Source organism: Halichoerus grypus, chromosome 11, assembly GCF_964656455.1.
Source record: "Halichoerus grypus chromosome 11, mHalGry1.hap1.1, whole genome shotgun sequence".
Taxonomy (NCBI): domain Eukaryota; kingdom Metazoa; phylum Chordata; class Mammalia; order Carnivora; family Phocidae; genus Halichoerus; species Halichoerus grypus.
The window spans coordinates 110,107,263-110,126,156 of record NC_135722.1 but is presented as its reverse complement, the minus strand read 5'-3'; the positions used below and the strand labels follow the sequence as shown (position 1 = coordinate 110,126,156).

At 42.2% G+C, this 18,894-nt stretch overlaps 1 protein-coding gene across 5 annotated transcripts in view; it reads left to right on the top strand.

The window, feature by feature from the left end:
• The window catches only part of DYNC2H1 (dynein cytoplasmic 2 heavy chain 1), a 310,954-nt gene that overhangs the window by 249,675 nt on the left and 42,385 nt on the right, over positions 1–18,894 (top strand). For 4 of the 5 annotated variants that reach the window (XM_078059074.1, XM_078059073.1, XM_078059072.1 and 1 more), the window contains one exon: positions 13,498–13,587. The exons of the other annotated variant lie outside the window; for it this stretch is intronic. In XM_078059074.1, coding sequence (XP_077915200.1) covers positions 13,498–13,587 — 90 coding nt within the window. The remainder of the gene's footprint in view (positions 1–13,497; positions 13,588–18,894) is intronic. 5 annotated transcript variants of the gene reach the window in all.

Below are 18,894 nucleotides of genomic sequence, written 5' to 3'. Positions count from 1 at the left end.
TATAATTTAAATGAATAAAAATTGAAAAGATAGAATACGAAATCATTTCATCTTTCTTGCTGAGCAATGCCCTCTGTTCAGATATGCACATATATACATATAGAGCTTTACTGTATAGCTTCAGGATGTCTAAGAGTTAGGATCTCCTCTGCTGGATAGTTTTTTCCTTTCACTCCTTTCTCTGCCATGGTCTTCTTTCTAGCAGTGGTTTTCAAAGTGTGGTCTGCAGACCAGGAACGTCCACATCACCTGAGAACTTGGGAGTGTGAAGTCTTGACTGACTGTGTGAATCAAACTCTGTGTTCTCCTGCAGTCTGCATTTTATCAGTCCCTTGAGATGGTTCTGATGCAGGCCAAGGTTTTAGAAATGCATCGTGTAGACAGAATTCCCATAAAAACTGGCAGAAGCACCTGCCACATCACCTTTCAGCCCCCCCACTCCACTCGTCAGTATCTGTGACCACCTCCATCGTTGGTCTCTAAATCTTGGGGGAAAAGAAAAGATGCTCATTCTTATGAAATGTCTGGGAAGACTTCCAACTTTCCTTAAAGGGTCCCTCTTGTAAAATTTATCTATCTTCGTGCAAATAGTGCTTTAAAAAGTCATCAGCTGCCTTACCTAATGATAATTATTAATTGTGAGTGATTTGCACTTTTCCATTAGAATAAATACCTTATGTTTTATGTAACACTTTACCAGGTGAGAGCGCTTCTGTGCTCTGCTCTCATCATGCCCCTTCACTTAGATCAGAAAATGTCCCATAAAGTGGCAGAGCCCATACTGCAGTCCTGGTGTTGTGTTTCCTACATCAATGTTCTCCCCACTTCCTCTGTCACTGAGTAATTTAATTCTATCATGAAGTTGTAGGGTAGTCTTTGTTACAAGAGGAACTTAGCAGCTTTGTGAACACTGAACTCCTCATACTCATCTCCAAAGGCTTATCACATACTGGGATGGAACTCCCCCACCTCCTCGTCTCTAGCTTCACTGAAATCTGAATTTTATTAGATACACTTACAAATGGAAATCAGTTCCTGATGATTTATGTCAGTACGACGGGGCCTGCATATATCCAGAATCTCTAGTATCTTGGAATTCTCCTTCAGTATCCCTAATTTAATACTGTTAATGTGCATGATAAGAGAATATATACTTTTTTTTTTTTTTTTTTTAGCAGAGATTTTTAACTCCGGAATTTATTCTTCCCCTTGTCCTTTTTTATTCATTTAGCAAGTGGAAATGGAATTATAGTGTTGTAAGACCTTTGTGCTATATGTGAAGTTTTATTAATATTATTTGGAGTTTCATTAATATCACTTAATAGCTGTTGTTTTTTGAAGGTAGACTGTAGTAAGTTAAAGATGTGTACTATAAATCCTAAAGCAACCAATAAAAATAAAATTAAAATACCACAGAGGTATGTGTAATGAGCCAATATAGGACATAAGATGGAAGTACAACCTTTACTTAAATAGTCCAGAGAAAGATGAAGAAATAGAGAAGTCTGAAGTTACCAGTATCAGGAATAAGACAAGAGACATCACTACAGTTTCTACAGACATTAAAAGCATAATGGAATATTTTTAACAGCTTTACGCTTATAAATTCAACAACTTAGATGAAATGTATGAATTCCTTGAAAGATAGGAACTACCAAAGCTCATTCAAGAAGAAATAGTCTATAGCCTATACTCTCTATCTATTAAGGAATTTGAATTTGTTACTAACTTTCCCACAAAGAGAGCTCCTAGAATTCACTGCTGAAATCTAATTAATATTCAAGGAAGAAATACCCACTCTCTGTAAACTCTTCCAGAAAATAGAAGAGGCAGGAATACTTCCCTGAACTTCCTGAGACCAGCATTGCCTGATAGCAGAAGCTAACACAGACATCATGATAAAGGAGATCTATCGATAAATTTCCTTCTTCAACATAGACCCAAAACTTCTTGACAAGATATTAGCAAATTAAGTTCAACAAAATATAAAAGTGGATAATGCATTTTGACTAAGTGGGGTTTATTCTAGGAATATAAATTAGGTTGAATTAAAAAAATGTTATTTATCATTTTAATAGACTAGTAAAAATTACATGATTATCTCAGTAGACACAGAAAAGGCATTAGACAAAAGTCTAATAATATATAGCTCAGTGGAATGGAACAGAGTCTAGGGAAAGATCCACTGATGTATGATCAATTGATTTTCACCAGATATGCTATGGCAATTAAAGAGAGAAAGGAAAATCTCTTTAATAGACAGTTACTGGAACAATTGAAGAGCCAAAGCAAAAAAAAATTAATTAAAATCCTTCACCTGTATCTCCAAACATATATAAAAATTATCCCCAAATTGATTATACAGTTTTGAATATAAAAAGTTAGCCACAGACAGGAGAAAGATTAGCTGGACCCAACAAAGGAACATTTATCTAGAAATTTTTTTTAAGTACAACTCATTAATGAGAAGATAAGCATTCCAAATTAAAAGTGTCTATTCAAGTATTCTTTTTTTTATCAAGAGGTATACATATACCACATTTTCTTTATCTGTGGATGGACGCTTGGGCTGCTTCCTTTTTCTTGGCTACTGCAAATAATGCTGCAATAAACATAGGGGTGCATCTATCTTTTCAAATTCGTGTTTTCATCATCTTTGGATAAATGCCCAGTAGTGGAATTATTGGATCATATGTTAATTCTATTTTTCATTTTTTAAAGAGCCTCCATACTGATTTCCATAGTGGCTGCACCGGTTTGCATTCCCACCAACAGTGCACGGGGGTTCCTTTTTCTCCACATCCTCGCCAACGCTTGTTATTCCTTGTGTTTTTGATTGTAGCCATTCTGACAGGTGTGTTGAATCATATTGTACACCTGAAACTAAGATAAAACTGTGTTAATTATACTTAATTAAAAAATAAAAAGATATACAGATGACAAAGAAGCACATGAAAAAATGCTCAGTATCAGGGGCACCTGGCTAGCTTAGTCAGTAGAGCATGCGACTCTTGATCTCGGGGTCGTGAGTTCAAGCCCCATGTTGGCTGTAGAGATTACTTACATAAATAAAAACATTTTAAAAAACGCTTAGTATCATCAGTCATTAGGAAAATGGATATTAAAGTTACAATAAGAATATCAATATATAGAAGTCAGTTGCATTTCTATACAGTAGTAGTGAATAGCTAGTTCATAGCATTTAGAGTATCCAGAATGAAATTAAGAGAGCAACTCCACTTATAATAGTATTGAAACAAGTAAAAACATGGGAATAAATGTAAGAAAAAAGAGCAAGACTTGTATGTTGAAAACTGCAAAACATCACTGAAAGAAATTAAAGACTAAAATAAATTAAAAATCATCCTTTGTTCATGGGGAAATTGAGAAGTGGGTACATGGGTACAGAGTAGTTTTAGGGAAGAAATTAGAAGTAGTTAAGATAAGTTGATTGATAAGTGGATATTGAACCATCCTTGCATCCTGGGAAGAATCCCATTTTGATCTTGGTGAATGATTATTTTAATGTATTGTTGAATTTGGTTTGCTAATATTTTGTTGAAGATTTTTGCATCTGTGTTCACCAGTGATATTGGCCTGTATTTTTCTCTTCTCTTTTTTTTCCTTTCCTTTCCTTTTCTTTTCTTTTTTTCCTTTCTCTTCTTTCTTTATTTCTTTCTATTTTTTAAATTTTATTATGTTATGTTAATCACCATACATTACATCATTAGTTTTTGATGTAGTGTTCCATGATTCATTGTTTGTGCATAACACCCAGTGCTCCACGCAGAACGTGCCCTCTTTAATACCCATCACCAGGCTAACCCATCCCCCCACCCCCTCCCCTCTAGAACCCTCAGTTTGTTTCTCAGAGTCCAGAGTCTCTAATGGTTCGTCTCCCCCTCCGATTCCCCCCCCCTTCATTTTTTCCTTCCTACTATCTTCTTTTTTTTTTTTTTTTAAACATATAATGTATTATTTGTTTCAGGGGTACAGGTCTGTGATTCAACAGTCCTGCACAATTCACAGCGCTCACCATAGCACATACCCTCCCCAATGTCTATCACCCAGCCACCCCATCCCTCCCACCCTAACCCCCACTCCAGCAACCCTCAGTTTGTTTCCTGAGATTAAGAGTCTCTTATGGCTTGTCTCCCCCTCCAGTTTCATTCGTCTTTCTTTTTTTTTTTTCGTTTTGTTTCTTTCCTTTCCTTTCCTTTCCTTTTCCTTCCTTCCTTCCTTCCTTCCTTTCTTTCTTTCTCTTTCTTTTTCTTTTTTTCTTTCTTTCTTTCTTTCTTTCTTTCTTTCTTTCTCTTTTCTTTTCTTTTCTTTTCTTTTCCTTTTTGTGTGGTTTAGGCTGGCCTCATAGAATAAATTTGGAAGCATTCTTTCCTCTTCTATTTTTTGGAGTAGTTTGAGAATATTCAGTATTAACTCTTTTTTAAATGTTCGATAAAATCCACCTGTGAAGCCATCTGGCCCTGGACTTTTGTTGGGAGGTTTTTGATTGCAGATTCAATTTTGTTACTAGTTATTGGTCTGTTGAGATTTTCTGTTTATTCCTGATTCAGTTGTAGAAGAATGTATGTTTCTAGGAATTTATTTCTTCTAGATTGTCCAATTTGTTGGCATGTAGGTTTTTTGGAGTAGTCTCTTATACTCCTTTGTATTGCTGTGGCATAGGATGTAACTTATACTCTTTCATTTCTGATAATATGTATTTGAGTAATGTCTGGGTTTTTTTTTTTTTTTTTTCTTTGATGAGTCAGGCTAACAGTTTATCAATTTTGTTAATCTTTTTAAAGAACAAGGTCTTAATTTTATTGATCTTTTCTGTTGTTTTTTTTTAAATCTCTGTTTCATTTATTCCCCTCTGATCTTTGTTATTTCTTTCCTTCCACTAACTTTGGGTTATGTTTGTTGTTCTTTTTCTTGTTCCTTTAGGTGTAAGGTTAGGTTGTTTGGGATTTTTATTGTTTCTTGAAGGAGGCCTTTATCACTATAAACTTGCTTCTTAGAAACTGCTTTTGCTGTGTCTCAGAGATTTTGGATCATGATGCTTACACTTTGATTTGTCTCCAGGTATTTTGATCTCCTCTTTATTTCTTCATTGACCCCTTGGTTGTTTAGTAGCATGTTGCTTAGCCTCCACATGTGTGTGGTTTTCAGGGTGTTTTTCTTGTGATTTCTAGTTTCATACCATTGTGATTGGAAAAGATGCTTGACATGATTCCAGCTTTCTTAATGTATTGAGACTTGTTTTGTGGCGTAACATGTGATCTCTTTTGGAGGATGTTCCATGTGCACTTGGAAAGTAGGTGTATTCCATTTTTGAATGGAAAGCTCTGTCTGTATCTATTAAATCCATCTGACCTAATATGTTGTTCAAGGCCAGTATTCCTGTATTGATTTTCTACCTGGATGATCTGTCCATTGATGTAAGTAGTGTGTTAAAGTTCCCTATTACTGTCAGTGTCTCCCTCTGTGTCTGTTAATAGTTCCTTTATGTATTTAGATGCCCCTATCTGGGTATAAAGTTGTTTACAAGTTTTATGTTTTCTTGTTGGATTAATCCTTTTATCATTATGCAATACCCTTCTTTGTCTTTTCTTACAGTCTTTGTTTTGAAGAGTATTTTGTATGATGAAAGTATTGCTGCCTTTTTTTTCATTCTATTTGCATCATGTATCTTCTTCCATCCTTTCGCTTTCAGTCTGTGTGTGTCTTTAAGTCTGAAATGAGTCTCTTGTATACAGCATATAGATGGGTCTTGTTTTTTATCCATTCTGACACCCTGTGTCTCTTGAATGGAGCATTTAGTCCATTTACATTTTAAGTAATTATTTACAGTTTTGTACTTACTGCTATTTTGTTGATTGTTTTCTGATTGTTTTTGTAGTTCTTATTCTGTTCCTTCTCTCTTTTCTCTTTCCTTTTGATTCATGACTTTCTTTAGTGTAAGGCTTGGATTTATTTTTCTTTCATTTTTGTGCATCTCTTATAAAGCTTTTGGTTTGTGGTTACCATTGGGTTGATATATAATATCCTATATGAATAGCAATATATATTAAGTTGATGGTCAGTTAAGTTTGAACACATTCTAAAAGCAGTACATTTTACAACCCTCTCCACATTTTATATATATGTCATAATTTATATCTTTTCATACTGTGTTCTTTGACTAATTTTTATAGGTACAGTTGATTTTATTACATTTGTCTTTTAACCTTCAAACTGGTTTTATAAGTGATTAATTTATTACCTTTACTGTAAGTTTGCTTTTACCAGTGAAATTTTTCCATTTCACAATTTTCTACCTAAAGAAGTTTCTTGAACACTTTTTGTAAGGACTGGTTGGTGGTGGTAAACTCCTTTAACTTTTGTTTGTCTGAGAAACTCTATTTCTCCTTTAATTCTGAATGATAATCTTCCCAGGTAGAGTATTTTTGGCTACAGGTTTTTCCTATCAGCACTTTGAATATATCTTACTACTCCCTTCTAGTCTGTAAAGTTTCTGTCAAAAAATCAAATCATAGCCTTGTATGAATGCCTTTGTATGTAACTAGTTGCTTTTCTCATGCTGCTTTCAAAATTCTGTCTTCATCATTTTTGGCATTTTAATTATTATGTGTCTTGGTGTGGACCTCTGGGTTCATTGTGTGCAGCTCTCTGTGCTTCCTGAACCTGGATGTCTGTTTCCTTCCCAGGTTAGGGAAGTTTTCAGCTATTATTTCTCAAAGTCCGTTTTCTTCCCTTTCTCTCTTCTCCTTTTGAGACACCTGTATTGTGAATATTATGACTTGATGTTGTGGTAGATAGCCTTAACTGGTCCTTATTTTTTGTTGTTGTTCTTTTTATTTATTTATTTATTTTTTTGCTGTTTACCCTGGTTGCTTTCCACCACCCTGTCTGCAGATCACTAATCCATTCTGCATCCCCTAATGTGTGGATGATCCCTGTAGTGTGCTTTTCATTTTAGTTATTGTATTCTTCAGCTCTGACTGGTTCGTTTTTATACTTTCTATTTCTTTGTTGAAGTTTTCACTGAGTTCTTTCACTCTTCTCTTCAGTCTGGTGAGTATCTTTATGACCATTACTTTGAACTCTCTGTCGGGCAGATTGCTTAACTCTGTTTCATGTACCTCTTTTTCTAGGGTTTTGTCTTGTTCTTTCCCCACTTGGATCCTATTCTTCTGTCTCTTTGTTTTGTTTAACTCTGTGTTTGTGACTATGTAGTGTATAGGTCCGCTATGTGTCCTGGTCTTGAAAGTAGTGGGCTCATGTAGAAGGTGTCCTGTGGTGCCTGCTAGCTCATTCCCCACTGGTCGCCAGCGCCAGGCGCTCCCCAGTGTCCCCAGTGTGGGTGCGGGCCCCCTCCTGTGTGGCGGGGCTGTGACGGCTGCACGGGCTATGCTGGGCGGAGCTGGCTCTCAGCTCAGCTCTCTGCAGTGACCATCACACGTGTGGGCAGGTCTCACCCTGGGCACAGCCGGCTGAGGCGTACCTGTAGGAACTGTGGTCACACGGGTGGGCGGAGGAACTTCCCATGCAGCCGAGCGGGAGGCTCAGCTGTGGCCCCTGCTGGCTCCTCACCTCCTCAGGGCAGAAGTCACTGGAGGGGCGCCACTTCCTGCCAGGGTTACTCGCTGGGTGTGGTGGGGCAAGAGGCACTTCGGAGTGGCACCTGCCAGGGCAGCTGAGTTGGGTGGGGTGGGCCCATAATGGAACACCTGGGTGAAGAAGCGGTGCTAGCACAGTAAATGGAGAGAAGCCTGTGGCCAGCTGGGCCCAAGGAGGGCGACAGAAACGGTGCCCACCTGCACTCCATTTCTTGGGAAAGCTTCTCCAGATCCCTGCCCCTCCAGCACATGTCCTAAAATTAGTCCGTAAATAAACCCCAGGCACTTTGGAAACCGCTGATTCTGTGCTGGGTCTCAGGCTAAGAGACAGAGAGTACGGGTCCTTCGGGAGTGGAGACCCCGTTCCCTGTTGCCCTCTGGCTCTCCCGTAGTTAGGCACCAGTGACTTTGCAAGCCAGACGTTGTGGGGGTATTTCTCCTTGGTGCAAGTACCCAGGGCTGGGGATGCTCCTTGAGGGGCTTGATCCCATCACTCTTCTGTGCCTGGGATATATGTCCCTCCTGCTTCTGGGTCACCACGGCGGGGGGGTGGGGGGCTTGGTTCCTGATTGCACCTGTGTTCATGACCTCGTTGACGTGGCCTCTTTATGTGTTTAGTTGTGGCAGTCTGCTCTGCCAGTCTCAGGTCATTTTCAGAACCAGTTGCATTACCTGTATTTGTTGCCTTAGTGTGTCTGTGGGGGAGGTGAGCTCCGGCCCTCCTCCTGCAGCACCTCCCTGGCTCCCGGGGCAGCAGCTGTTAACAGTGGTGTTCATATTTCAGAGAGCAATTCCATTAGATACGTCCCTCGGGTCTGAAAGTCCTTAGTTCTGGGGCTGTTCTGCAAACTCTTTCTCTATATTGATAAGAAAAGTAAAATCTTGGTAGCTAAGCAAAGGTCTTAGTAATATTAAGTTGGAACCTTTTATAAAGTAAATTATGGCTAGTGTAGGAGTTAGTGATAAGTTGTAAACTCTACCTATTGTCAAGCACTTCATCCACAATTGGAATTAGAGTGAACTACGTTTTTTTCTTTTTCTTTACCCCCTTTTTCAAAAAAAAATTTAAACTGAATCCTTTTTTACACTATAACATCTCATTGCAACTTCTAGTGTTTGAAATAAATAGTGGTTACAAGGCTGCTCCCATTTTCGGGAGCCACAGTAAACTTGAATCCCATGAAGCTGTCCAGACATCTCTTGTAACTTCAGCAGGTGCACGTCGTGGATTACCATTATCGTCCCCCTGGGCGAACATCAGCACGTGGCTCTTCTGAGTGCAGTGGTGGTGTTTGGCAGTGTGATAAACAACTACAATATTCAATAGAAGAGGAAAATGAGTCACTAAAAGTGGCGCTGTGTTTAAAGTTCACGTAATAATAAACACTGAAATTATAGAGTAGAAATGAAAATATCCAAGATTATACTACAGTGCTTTCTTGTTCAGGTCACTTAAACTTTCCTTCCCTCGGTTTCTAAATGTTTGTAACGTGGTTCATGATTATGCCTCCCTCAGAGGGTTGTTTTGAAGGGTAGAGGTGTGCACGGAAGTACCATGCTCGGAACAGTGCCTGCCCCGTCCGTGCCGCCAACTGCAGACGTGTTTGCTGTCAGGACCCTTCTCCTCTCCTCATTCCTGTGGAGGTCCTCGCTGGCTCCTGCCTCACAAAGTGCAGCAGCTTCCTGACTCCCTTCCTGCCACCCCATCCATCCCCGAATGCCGCTTCTCCCTGTGTCTACTGGGGTAATGTCTCTACAGTCAGATCCGATTGTGTCACATGCCCGGTTCAAGTTTAATTTGGTCTTATCATTGCTTTCCTGATCAAACTCCTTAGTATAGACCCCAAAAAGCTTCCTGGTCTGGTCCTTACTTAATTAATGTCTCCCTTATTAATTGTCCTCCCTTTTCCTACTGTCGTTCTCTCCCGGAGTGTAGACTGTTTATTCCTTGAGATTTACCTCGGGTGTTATTTCCACCAGAAAGCCTTCCCTGACTCTCGCCCTCGTACGGAGTGTGGATTTGGTGGACGCTAGCTCTGTGTATAATGAGCACTGCTCTTGTCGTTATCAGGGAAGTTACTGTACCAACTGCAGTGTCCCTTTTTTTTGTCTCTTTCCCTGTCTTCTCACACAAGTTGTTATGAACAGGGGTTGTGTTGTCATTTTGTATCCAGAGCACCTAACAAATGATTGCCAAATAGCAGCTGTTTAACACAAGCTTGCTGAATAACCATGTACTTAATTGATGCAATAACCATGTACTTAATTGATACTTGAAGAGAGGGAAGGAAATGAGCAGTGGACCCCTCCCCTGCTATGACATCTGTTATGAAAAGGATGGGTAGGAGAAAGAGGTTCTGTTTAGGGTTAGACTTGGGCTCCAGCTCTATAACAGTTAGTTAAAAACACTGATAAGTTAACCTGTTCTAAGCCTTAGTTTCCCCATTATTATAATTTTAATTCCTAATTCATAATTGTCTTGCGTTGAACCTCACATGGTGTAATATGCGTAAAGCACGATGGGAAGGTAAGATGCCTCGCAGCCAGTACCGATGCTGACAGACAGACTCTGGAGTGAGGTTGCCTGGGGCCACACATGTGGCCTTCACGTGCTCCCTGTGTAACATGGCAGCGAAAGCAGCCCTTGTTCCTGAGGGTTATTGTGAGGAGCACATGAGATGGTGCCTCTCACGCGCTCGGTGCTCACACAGAGTTAGCATCCAGCCAGCGTTCGCTTAAAACACCCCCTCCAGTTCTTTCTGCCTTTGTCGAAATCCAGCACAACTCTCAGAACGTAGCACCTACTTCCTTTCCTAAGACTTCCTTCATTAAATCATTTTTATATAAACTCCCAAACATGATATGTAACACATTCTTGATACTTCGGCTGAACTGTACGTGACACAGAGTCTAGTTTCATATGTACAATGTAGTGATCATCATTTACATGTAATACAAAGCGACCACCAAGATGAACATAGCTACCACCTGTCCGCATCCAGAGTTGTTACCATATTAGTCACGTTCCTTATTCTGTCCATTGCATCCCCATGTCTTACTTACTTTGTAAGACTGTACCTTTCAATCCCCTTCCCCTCCTCTCTCTGGCAACCATCTGTTTGTTCTCTGTATTTATGGGTCTGTTTCTGTTTTCTTCTGTTTGTTGTGTTTGAGATTCCACATAGAGGTAAAGTCATACGGTTGTCTTTCTCTGATTTACTTCGCTTAGTATAATAGCCTCTAGGTTCACCCATATTGTCCCAAACAGATTCCTTCTTTTTCAAGATGGAGTGATATTCTAGAGTGTGTGTGTGTGTGTGTGTGTGTGTGTGTGTGTGTGTTGCGTATTCCTTACCCATTCATCTGTCGATGGGCACATGGGTTCCTTCCATGTCTTGGTTGTAAGTAATGATGCCTTGAACATAAGCGTGCACGTGTATTCTGGAATTGTCTTTTTCATTTTCGGGTTGGACCAGATGTTTTCCAGAGCTGTGGCAGCACCGAACTGCAGGGTCCTTTCCTGCAGGTGTCCCCTGGGGTTTCGTTGGTGGGCAGGGCCTGCAGTCAGACCAGATGCCTGCCCCCAGCCCACTGCTGGGGCTGCAGTCCACCTGGTGTGTGTGGTTATCTTCCCTTCTCCCCAGGGCAGGGGTCACTTAGCAGTGTTGCTGCCCCTGTCAGCACTGCTGGCCCACGGCCAGGCTTGTGATGATGCTTCAGACGGATGGTGCTGAGGGCAGGTTGGTTGGAGCATATTCCTCGGAGAGCAGGTGTGGGAGGTGCGGTGTCACGAGCAAGCTAGGTGGAGGGTGTTCTCCCTCACTGCCGCTGGTGTCGGCGTGTAGGCTGGAGTGGGTCATGTGTGAAAATCACCACACCTGTCTCAGTTCAAAGCACTGTTCAGACACTTTTCTGCCATATTCTGAGGAAAGCTTACTTTACACATCTAAAGTGATTAAACCAGATATTTTACACTCTGAATTCCCACTATCTTATAATTTTTGTTTTCCATGCATTGTTGATATATCCCACAGTGTAGTTTCTCTACTATATAATCAGGCAGTGTTTTGGGGTATGAAATTGATGTTTTCTCCTTATTATTGCACTTTAGAAGTTTGAATATTTATATAATGTTTGGAAGGTCCAGCAAACCCTCACAGAAAAGGTATACTATGATGATGCACATGAACGTAAAGAATATTGTGAAGTAAAGAAGTATGTATTAATAGAGAATACCAGTTAATAGAAGGTCAGGTATTTAAAAGATAACTTTTTTAGAATGGTTTTATTTACTTATTTAACTTTAATTTAGAGTATTTTTTTAATTTCTTTTAATCATATAGTTCAGTGTGGTTTTGGGGATGAAATTTCTATTATACTTCTCTATTTAGAGTTTGAAGAAATTCTGGAGGAATGAAGACTTTTTAAAAAAATCTTTACCACTTACAAAATGAACTTGTCAATTTTAATTTGATTTCCTTATGTACTGAATATTGTTTTAAGCAAACAGTGGTTTGCTACTTGGTATATACCAGCTTATGTTTGCTTATTGTTTCAAGAATTTTACTTTAAAAAAATCTTATTTTTTTTAATTTCAAGTTTCTATTTAAATTCTAGTTAGTTAACATATATGGTAAAATTGGTTTCAGGTGTAGAATTTAATGATTCATCCCTTACACACAAAACCCAGGGCTCATCACAAACAGTGCCTTCCTTAATACCCATCCCCCATGACAAACCATGAGAGACGATGGACTCTGAGAAACAAACTTGAGGGTTCCAGAGGGGAGGGGGGTGGGAGGATGGGTTAGCCTGATGATGGGTATTAAAGAGGGCACGTTCTGCATGGAGCACTGGGTGTTACACGCAAACAATGAATCATGGAACACTACATCAAAAACTAATGATGTAATGTATGGGGATTAACATAACATAATAAAGGGCGCCTGGGTGGCTCAGTCGTTAAGCGTCTGCCTTCGGCTCAGGTCATGATCCCAGGGTCCTGGGATCGAGTCCCACATCGGGCTCCCTGCTCGGCGGGAGGCCTGCTTCTCCCTCTCCCATTCCCCCTGCTTGTGTTCCTGCTCTCGCTACCTCTCTCTGTGTCAAATAAATAAATAAAATCTTTAAAAAAAAAAAAAAAAAACATAACATAATAAAAAAAAAGGCTATAATAAAAAAAAAAATACCCATCCCCCATCTGTCCCATCCCTTCCCCCACCTCACTCCATCAACCCTCAGTTTGCTCTCTATAGTTAAACATCTCTTATGGTTTGCTTCCCTCTCTGTTTTTATCCCCTTCCCCTATGTTCATCTGTTTGTTTCTTAAATTTCACATATGAGTGAAGTCATATGGTGTTTGTCTTTCTCTGACTGACTTCACTTAACACAATACCCTCTAGCTCCATCCATGTTGTGCAAATGGCAAGATTTCATCCTTTCTGATGGCTGAGTAATATTCCATTGTATATATGAACCACATTTTCTTTATCCATTCATCTGTCGATGGACATTTAGAACTACTCTACTGTCCAGCAAGTGCACTACTAGGTATTTTCCCAAAAGATATAGAAATACTGATTTGAAGGGGCACATGCACCCTGATGTTTATAGCACATTATCACCAATAGCAAAATTATAGAAACTCTCCTTTTAGAGAAACAGATTAATTCATTCTATCTCTGTCATTCATTTTATTATGTTATTTATTGTCATTCATTTTATTCAAAGAAAAACAGACATCATCTTAAGGAAATAAATTCATGGTGCACATAATGTGGATTATGCCGAAGTATTTTCCCCATCACACTAATGTTAAAGGTCTATTATGTGTAATATTATATGTGTAAACTTAATTTGGACCCTTTTTAAATTGCAGTGTCCTCTGGCATGGCAGAGCAAGTGGGAAGGCCCAGAAGACCCCTTACAGTACCTTGGAGGTGTCGTAGCTCGGGCCCTTGCGATACAGGTGAGAGTCGGTCCCCGAGCGACGGAGCGCGTGACTCCAGCGACGCGGACGTGTGCACCGGGGTCGCTGTCCTGCCGGCAGCCGGGGACGATGCCGCTCTCAGGCTGTCCGCAGTGCTTACGGGGCATTCTTTTAAAGTGCTCCTTTTGTTTTTGTGTTTGTTTTTACTCACTGTGGCTCTTCATAACTTTTGAGAATGTAGAGAAGAATCTACACTTGTAATATATGTGGGTTGTGTGGTTGGTAACTGACACAGATTCATAACCGTGACTAATTCACTTTAGAGCATGTCCTACCCTCCCCATAGGGAGCTGCTTTTTTCTCTTTTCCTTTTTCAACAAATCAAGTTTCTTCAGAGTGACCAGTCAGGTACCTTGCAGGAAAACTGAATGGAATAAGGAGGGATCTCAAGTGATTTTCTGAAAGGAGCAGCAAACGGTACTGATGAGTTGGTGTGCGCAGTGTCCCCTGTCCCCTGCATGGTTTCGTGGAGTCTCACTCCCTTCGTCGTCCGCGGTCACACCTGCTTCACAAACGGCCTCCTTTCCATGACTTCTGCGATCGTGAGTCCTTCTAGATGAAGCACGTACCTGTCCGCAGCTTCAGCCTTGTCATTGCTCATGACTGCTCCACCTTTGAACCCCTGGACACCTTTGAACTAGACTCTCTAGACTCTTCTTGCCCAACTCAGCCTGGAATCCATGGCACATAACTTCAACCATTCCCTTTCCAGAATCTTCATTATCCTATCTCACTCTCCCTTGTGCCGCCTCCCTCCTAGAAAGTGTTGCATTGGGTTAGTCTCTGTCCATACACGAGCTGCTGAGCTCTGCTGGCGACACCAGACGGGGTCCAGTGAGGGAGGGGCTGGCCCTGCCCCTGTGTTCCACCGTGGCTGTTTCAGCCACGCACTACTTACCATTCTGTCACCACCTCCCTTTCCCTTAGCCGAGCACCTTATGTTTTACTTTATAGAGAAGATTCAAACTGTGAAATGTGGCCCTTTGAGAAGTCTGACCCTTCTCTCCCACCTACAGATTTCTCTGAACCCGCCCTCTCATCTTTGAGCTAACAGAAAGAACTGACCTTCTGCTGGTGAAGCTTCTCTTTAGCCCCGTGCACTTGATCTGTGTTCTGAGCTCTGGAGACACTCCCTGCAGGGGCTCTTCCCTCACCTGCTCTTCCTCTCTCCCTCCCTCCGTGCTGCAGGGGCTCTTCCCTCACCTGCTCTTCCTCTCTCCCTCCCTCCGTGCTGCAGGGGCTCTTCCCTCACCTGCTCTTCCTCTCTCCCTCCCTCCGTGCTGCAGGGGCCCTTCCCTCACCTGCTCTTCCTCTCTCCCTCCCTCCGTGCTCCCTTGTGCCAGCTACAAGTGAGACTCCTTTAAAGGCGCCAGGACTCATCTGAACGTTTGTTGGGCTTCTAATATGACTAACCTCTGGGTTGTAGGATTGCTGGAGAAAAAAATTCCTGGATCTGAAGTTGACATTAAAATCAGTAGGTAGAGAAGAACCAGTCAGGGACTCTGACTATCTGTCTGTCTGTCTGTCAGTCAGTCTGTCAGCTGTGCTTGCACATAAGCAGTAAGTGCCAGAAGATGGAGGGGGCGAAGGAGCGGGCAGGAGCGTGGGGCAGGCCGGGAGGAAGGACAGACAGTCCCTAAGTCACCTAGGGAGGCAGAAGTGCTCTAAGTTCTTGGTGTGCTCTAATTGCGTGGCTCTGGTAAGTTGTCAGCCCATGTTTGTGTCAGTGTTTTTCGCTTTTCTTTCCTATCAAGGGCAGGAACTGTGTTAGCTGGAAAAGGCAGCCTGTTACACTGTGCGTGTAATATATGTGTAAGTGCACTTAATTACATGCATGTAACAATAAACACGTTGATATTGAATTTAATATTTAAAACAATTTTACATGAATTATAATTTTCTGGCATGATTATTTATACTAAGTGTATCAAATAATCATCACAGCTGAAAAATTCTCCACTGTCACTTACACTGTGTAATTTCTTAAAAGCTTTATACTCATTTAGCCTTAATTGTAATGATAGAACACCCTCCTAGCCCTCAGGATAACTTCTACGCTTGACCGTAGCTTGTCTTCCGTCCTTCTAACCGGGGAATATGCAGCGTTTATCATTTCTGCCACCACTTAGGAATATGGTTTTTTCACTTGTTTTGTTTTCCTGTGTTAATTTTTTTGTTGTTACAAACGTCCAGAGATAAGCGCTTTCCTGAGGTCAGTGCTAGTGTTTGGGATTCACAGGGGCCTCCTGTGTGTCCCAGGTGAGAATCCAGAGCAGCTTGTGGGGTGCAGGGCAGCCATGTCGCCGTGCAGGCGGGCGGGGAGGAGGGGGTGAGGGCACAGAGCTGCTGTGGGAACCGTGTGACGAGCAGCGGCTCTGGCTTCCTCGTGAAGCTGTGACGCTGAGTCCATTGAGACCGCTGTGCGGCCGCCGGGGCTCGGGTCCAGCCGTGGCTCACACCGTTCGGAGGCATGACGGAGAGGGAAACGAGAACAGGCTGCTGGGAGTGTCGTTACAGGGTTCTGTGCAGATGAGGGGAGACCGGCCGGGGTGGCGGTGCTGTTCGTGCATCGATTGACTCATCCAGCCGAGGTACCGGGAGCAGCTACTTGAAGGGCGCTCTGAGGGAAGCGCTGGCGATACGGTGGTTAGGAAGCTGATAGGCTCCTGCCTCATGGCCTGGACATTCCTGACCTTCATTCAGTGCGGCATGTAAAGCATGTAAAGCCTTGGCTCCCAGCCCTTCTCTGAAGTTGTGCATGTAGAGTAGCAAGCACATAGATACACTGTGTGTCCAAGGAACTGCCCATACAGTGTCTCAGGAAAGACAGACGCAGAGTAAACAACGGTACAAACCATGAAGGATGTACAGTGACTTGGAGCAAACAGCAGGAGCCCCTCACGGACGGGGAACCGGGAAGCGACGCCCGAGCCCAGAGCGCAGGAAGACTAGCCCATCGGGGAGGAGAGGCGAGTGCGCCAGACAAGGGCAGGGCCAGCGTCCGGAGGAAGCCCAGTGCTTTCCTGAGCTACAAGCCATGTTTAAGGGACTCCTCCTGACTGTGTCCACATCACACTTCCACTGCTAACCAGACTTGGACTGCCGTGTGTCGGCGGCAAGCTTTCATGCCCATTTTTTAGGAATGAGTTCCTGCTTAGGTTTCTTGTCTTTTGTTTTAAAATTGAGAGTGACCGCTTCAGCTCCACCCAGGATTTTTTTTTTTTTTTTTGGCTTAACTCAAGCCACTGGCTGATACACTCATATACTACCATATTTGGCCACCTTCCTTCTTATGTTAGAATCTTGTTATTTATTTATATCAACTTTTAGCAACTTTGAAGTCTGGGGAGATCCAAACAATAAATAGAATTAGTAAATACCAGTTAGCATGTCACATAAATTCTCCTTAAGGTTTTTCAGGAAGTAAAGATAACAAAATAAGCAACACCAATCTAAACAACTATATATCTTTTTTTTTAAGATTATTTATTTATTTGAGAGAGAGAGAGTGTGTGTGCAAGTGGGGAGGGGCACAGGGGGAGGGAGAAAGAATCTGAAGCGGACTCTCCACTGAGCGCAAGGCCGGGAGCCACCCACATGCCCCGAACAACTATCTATCTGGGAGAAAACAGCAGATGTGATGCAACCTAGAGATGCTCAGTGTCCCCTCCTGTCCCCACTCTGCCCAAATGGATCCCCCTCCCATGGCCTGGATCCATTCTGGACGAGGCCTAAAACGGGCTCTGTATTAGATTGCCAGTGTACGCCTTCTATGAGCAGGTGCTCTTAACGTTGGGTTCTTTCCAACCCTCCCTGCCCAGCAGTGCTGGGAGGCAGGTCTTCCCGTCGTACAGGTATCGGTCCCTACACTTCCCTCTCCCTCTTGTGTTCTCCTGAGATTCTGTTTAGATGCCACAGTGTCTTTTGTTCAGGTAATATCAGGCAGTTTCTAGCGTGTCTGCTAAAATGCTTCTTGAGACCTTAGCCGCACAGATTGCTTCTCTGTTACATTTTTCTTCTCCTCTCCACTTCAAGAAGACTGATTGTTCACTGAAAAAAATCTGTGAGCCTCTAGCTCTTACCCTTCCCTCTTTGACCTTGACTGTTCTCTAAGGACTCAGACTGGCATTTCTGGATCTAGAAGTCTCATGAAACCCTTTTTGGGTTCATCTAAATAGCTCTTCGCATTTTCCTAGATGTAAAATCTGAGCATCAGGTCACTTTTCTTTTCGGTGTACCACTTTATATATTCAGACTTTTAAAATGATCTAATGAAGGACAGAAAGAGAAAACAAACATTTGTAAGAACTGAGCTCTTTCTGGAGATCAGGCATGTACATGCTGTACATGAAATCTAGTAATATTTACAACACACGAGGTGGGTGTTATTTCCATTTTTAAAGATAGGAAAAATAAAACCCCAATTTCAAAAATAAACAGTTTACAGAAATGATACGGTAAATGAGAGAACTCACACTAAAGTGCCCTTTCTGTAAAAACATGTGAGTTTTTGATCATTCCATAGACTATCAGCAACATTTTAGATTCTCACTCTCCCCCTTGAAACTTTCTACGTTGGCTTCTATCCATACAGTCATTCCCACGAAAGTCCGTGACAACTCCATCCTTCCTATGACAGAGGCCGAAAGTCTTGGAATCACTGTTAACTCCCGACCTCTCCTCATGTGTGTCCGTCCTGCCAGAAACATGATCTTGCCTCTATATTCAGAGTGTACTCAGACATACCTCTTCACCCGCTAATACCTTGACTGACGGCATTGCCAGTGCGGCCGCCGCCTAACTAGGACTGCTTCTACCCTTGCCCCTCCCTCCCTGGTCGGTTCTCGGCCAAGCAGTCTGAATGTTCTGGCTAAAGCATAAATCAGGTGAGATCATTCCTCTCTTGGGAATACCCTCATGATTCCTTACCTCATCCAGAGTCACAGAACCCTTCCATCAACCCACAGGTAAAGGTCAGGCTTCTTACCTCTCTGATTTCCTCCTCTTTTCGCTCCCTCATTTAGTTTGCTCCAGCCGTGCTGGCCTCTGGGCTGCTCAGTGAACAGACCAACATACTCCCCACCAGAGCTTTATTCTTGCTGCTTCCTCTGCCCAGGCTGCTGCCCCCAGATTCTGCACAAAGTCATTTTCTGTCTTTGAGCTCTTTGTTCCAACGTCACCTCAGCGAGGTCTTCCCTGGCCATGCTGTTTCAGGTCGCAGCCCCCCTCCTTTCCTTCTTTATTTTTCGCCAGAGCCTATATCCCCAGCTAACATTCCATGCATTT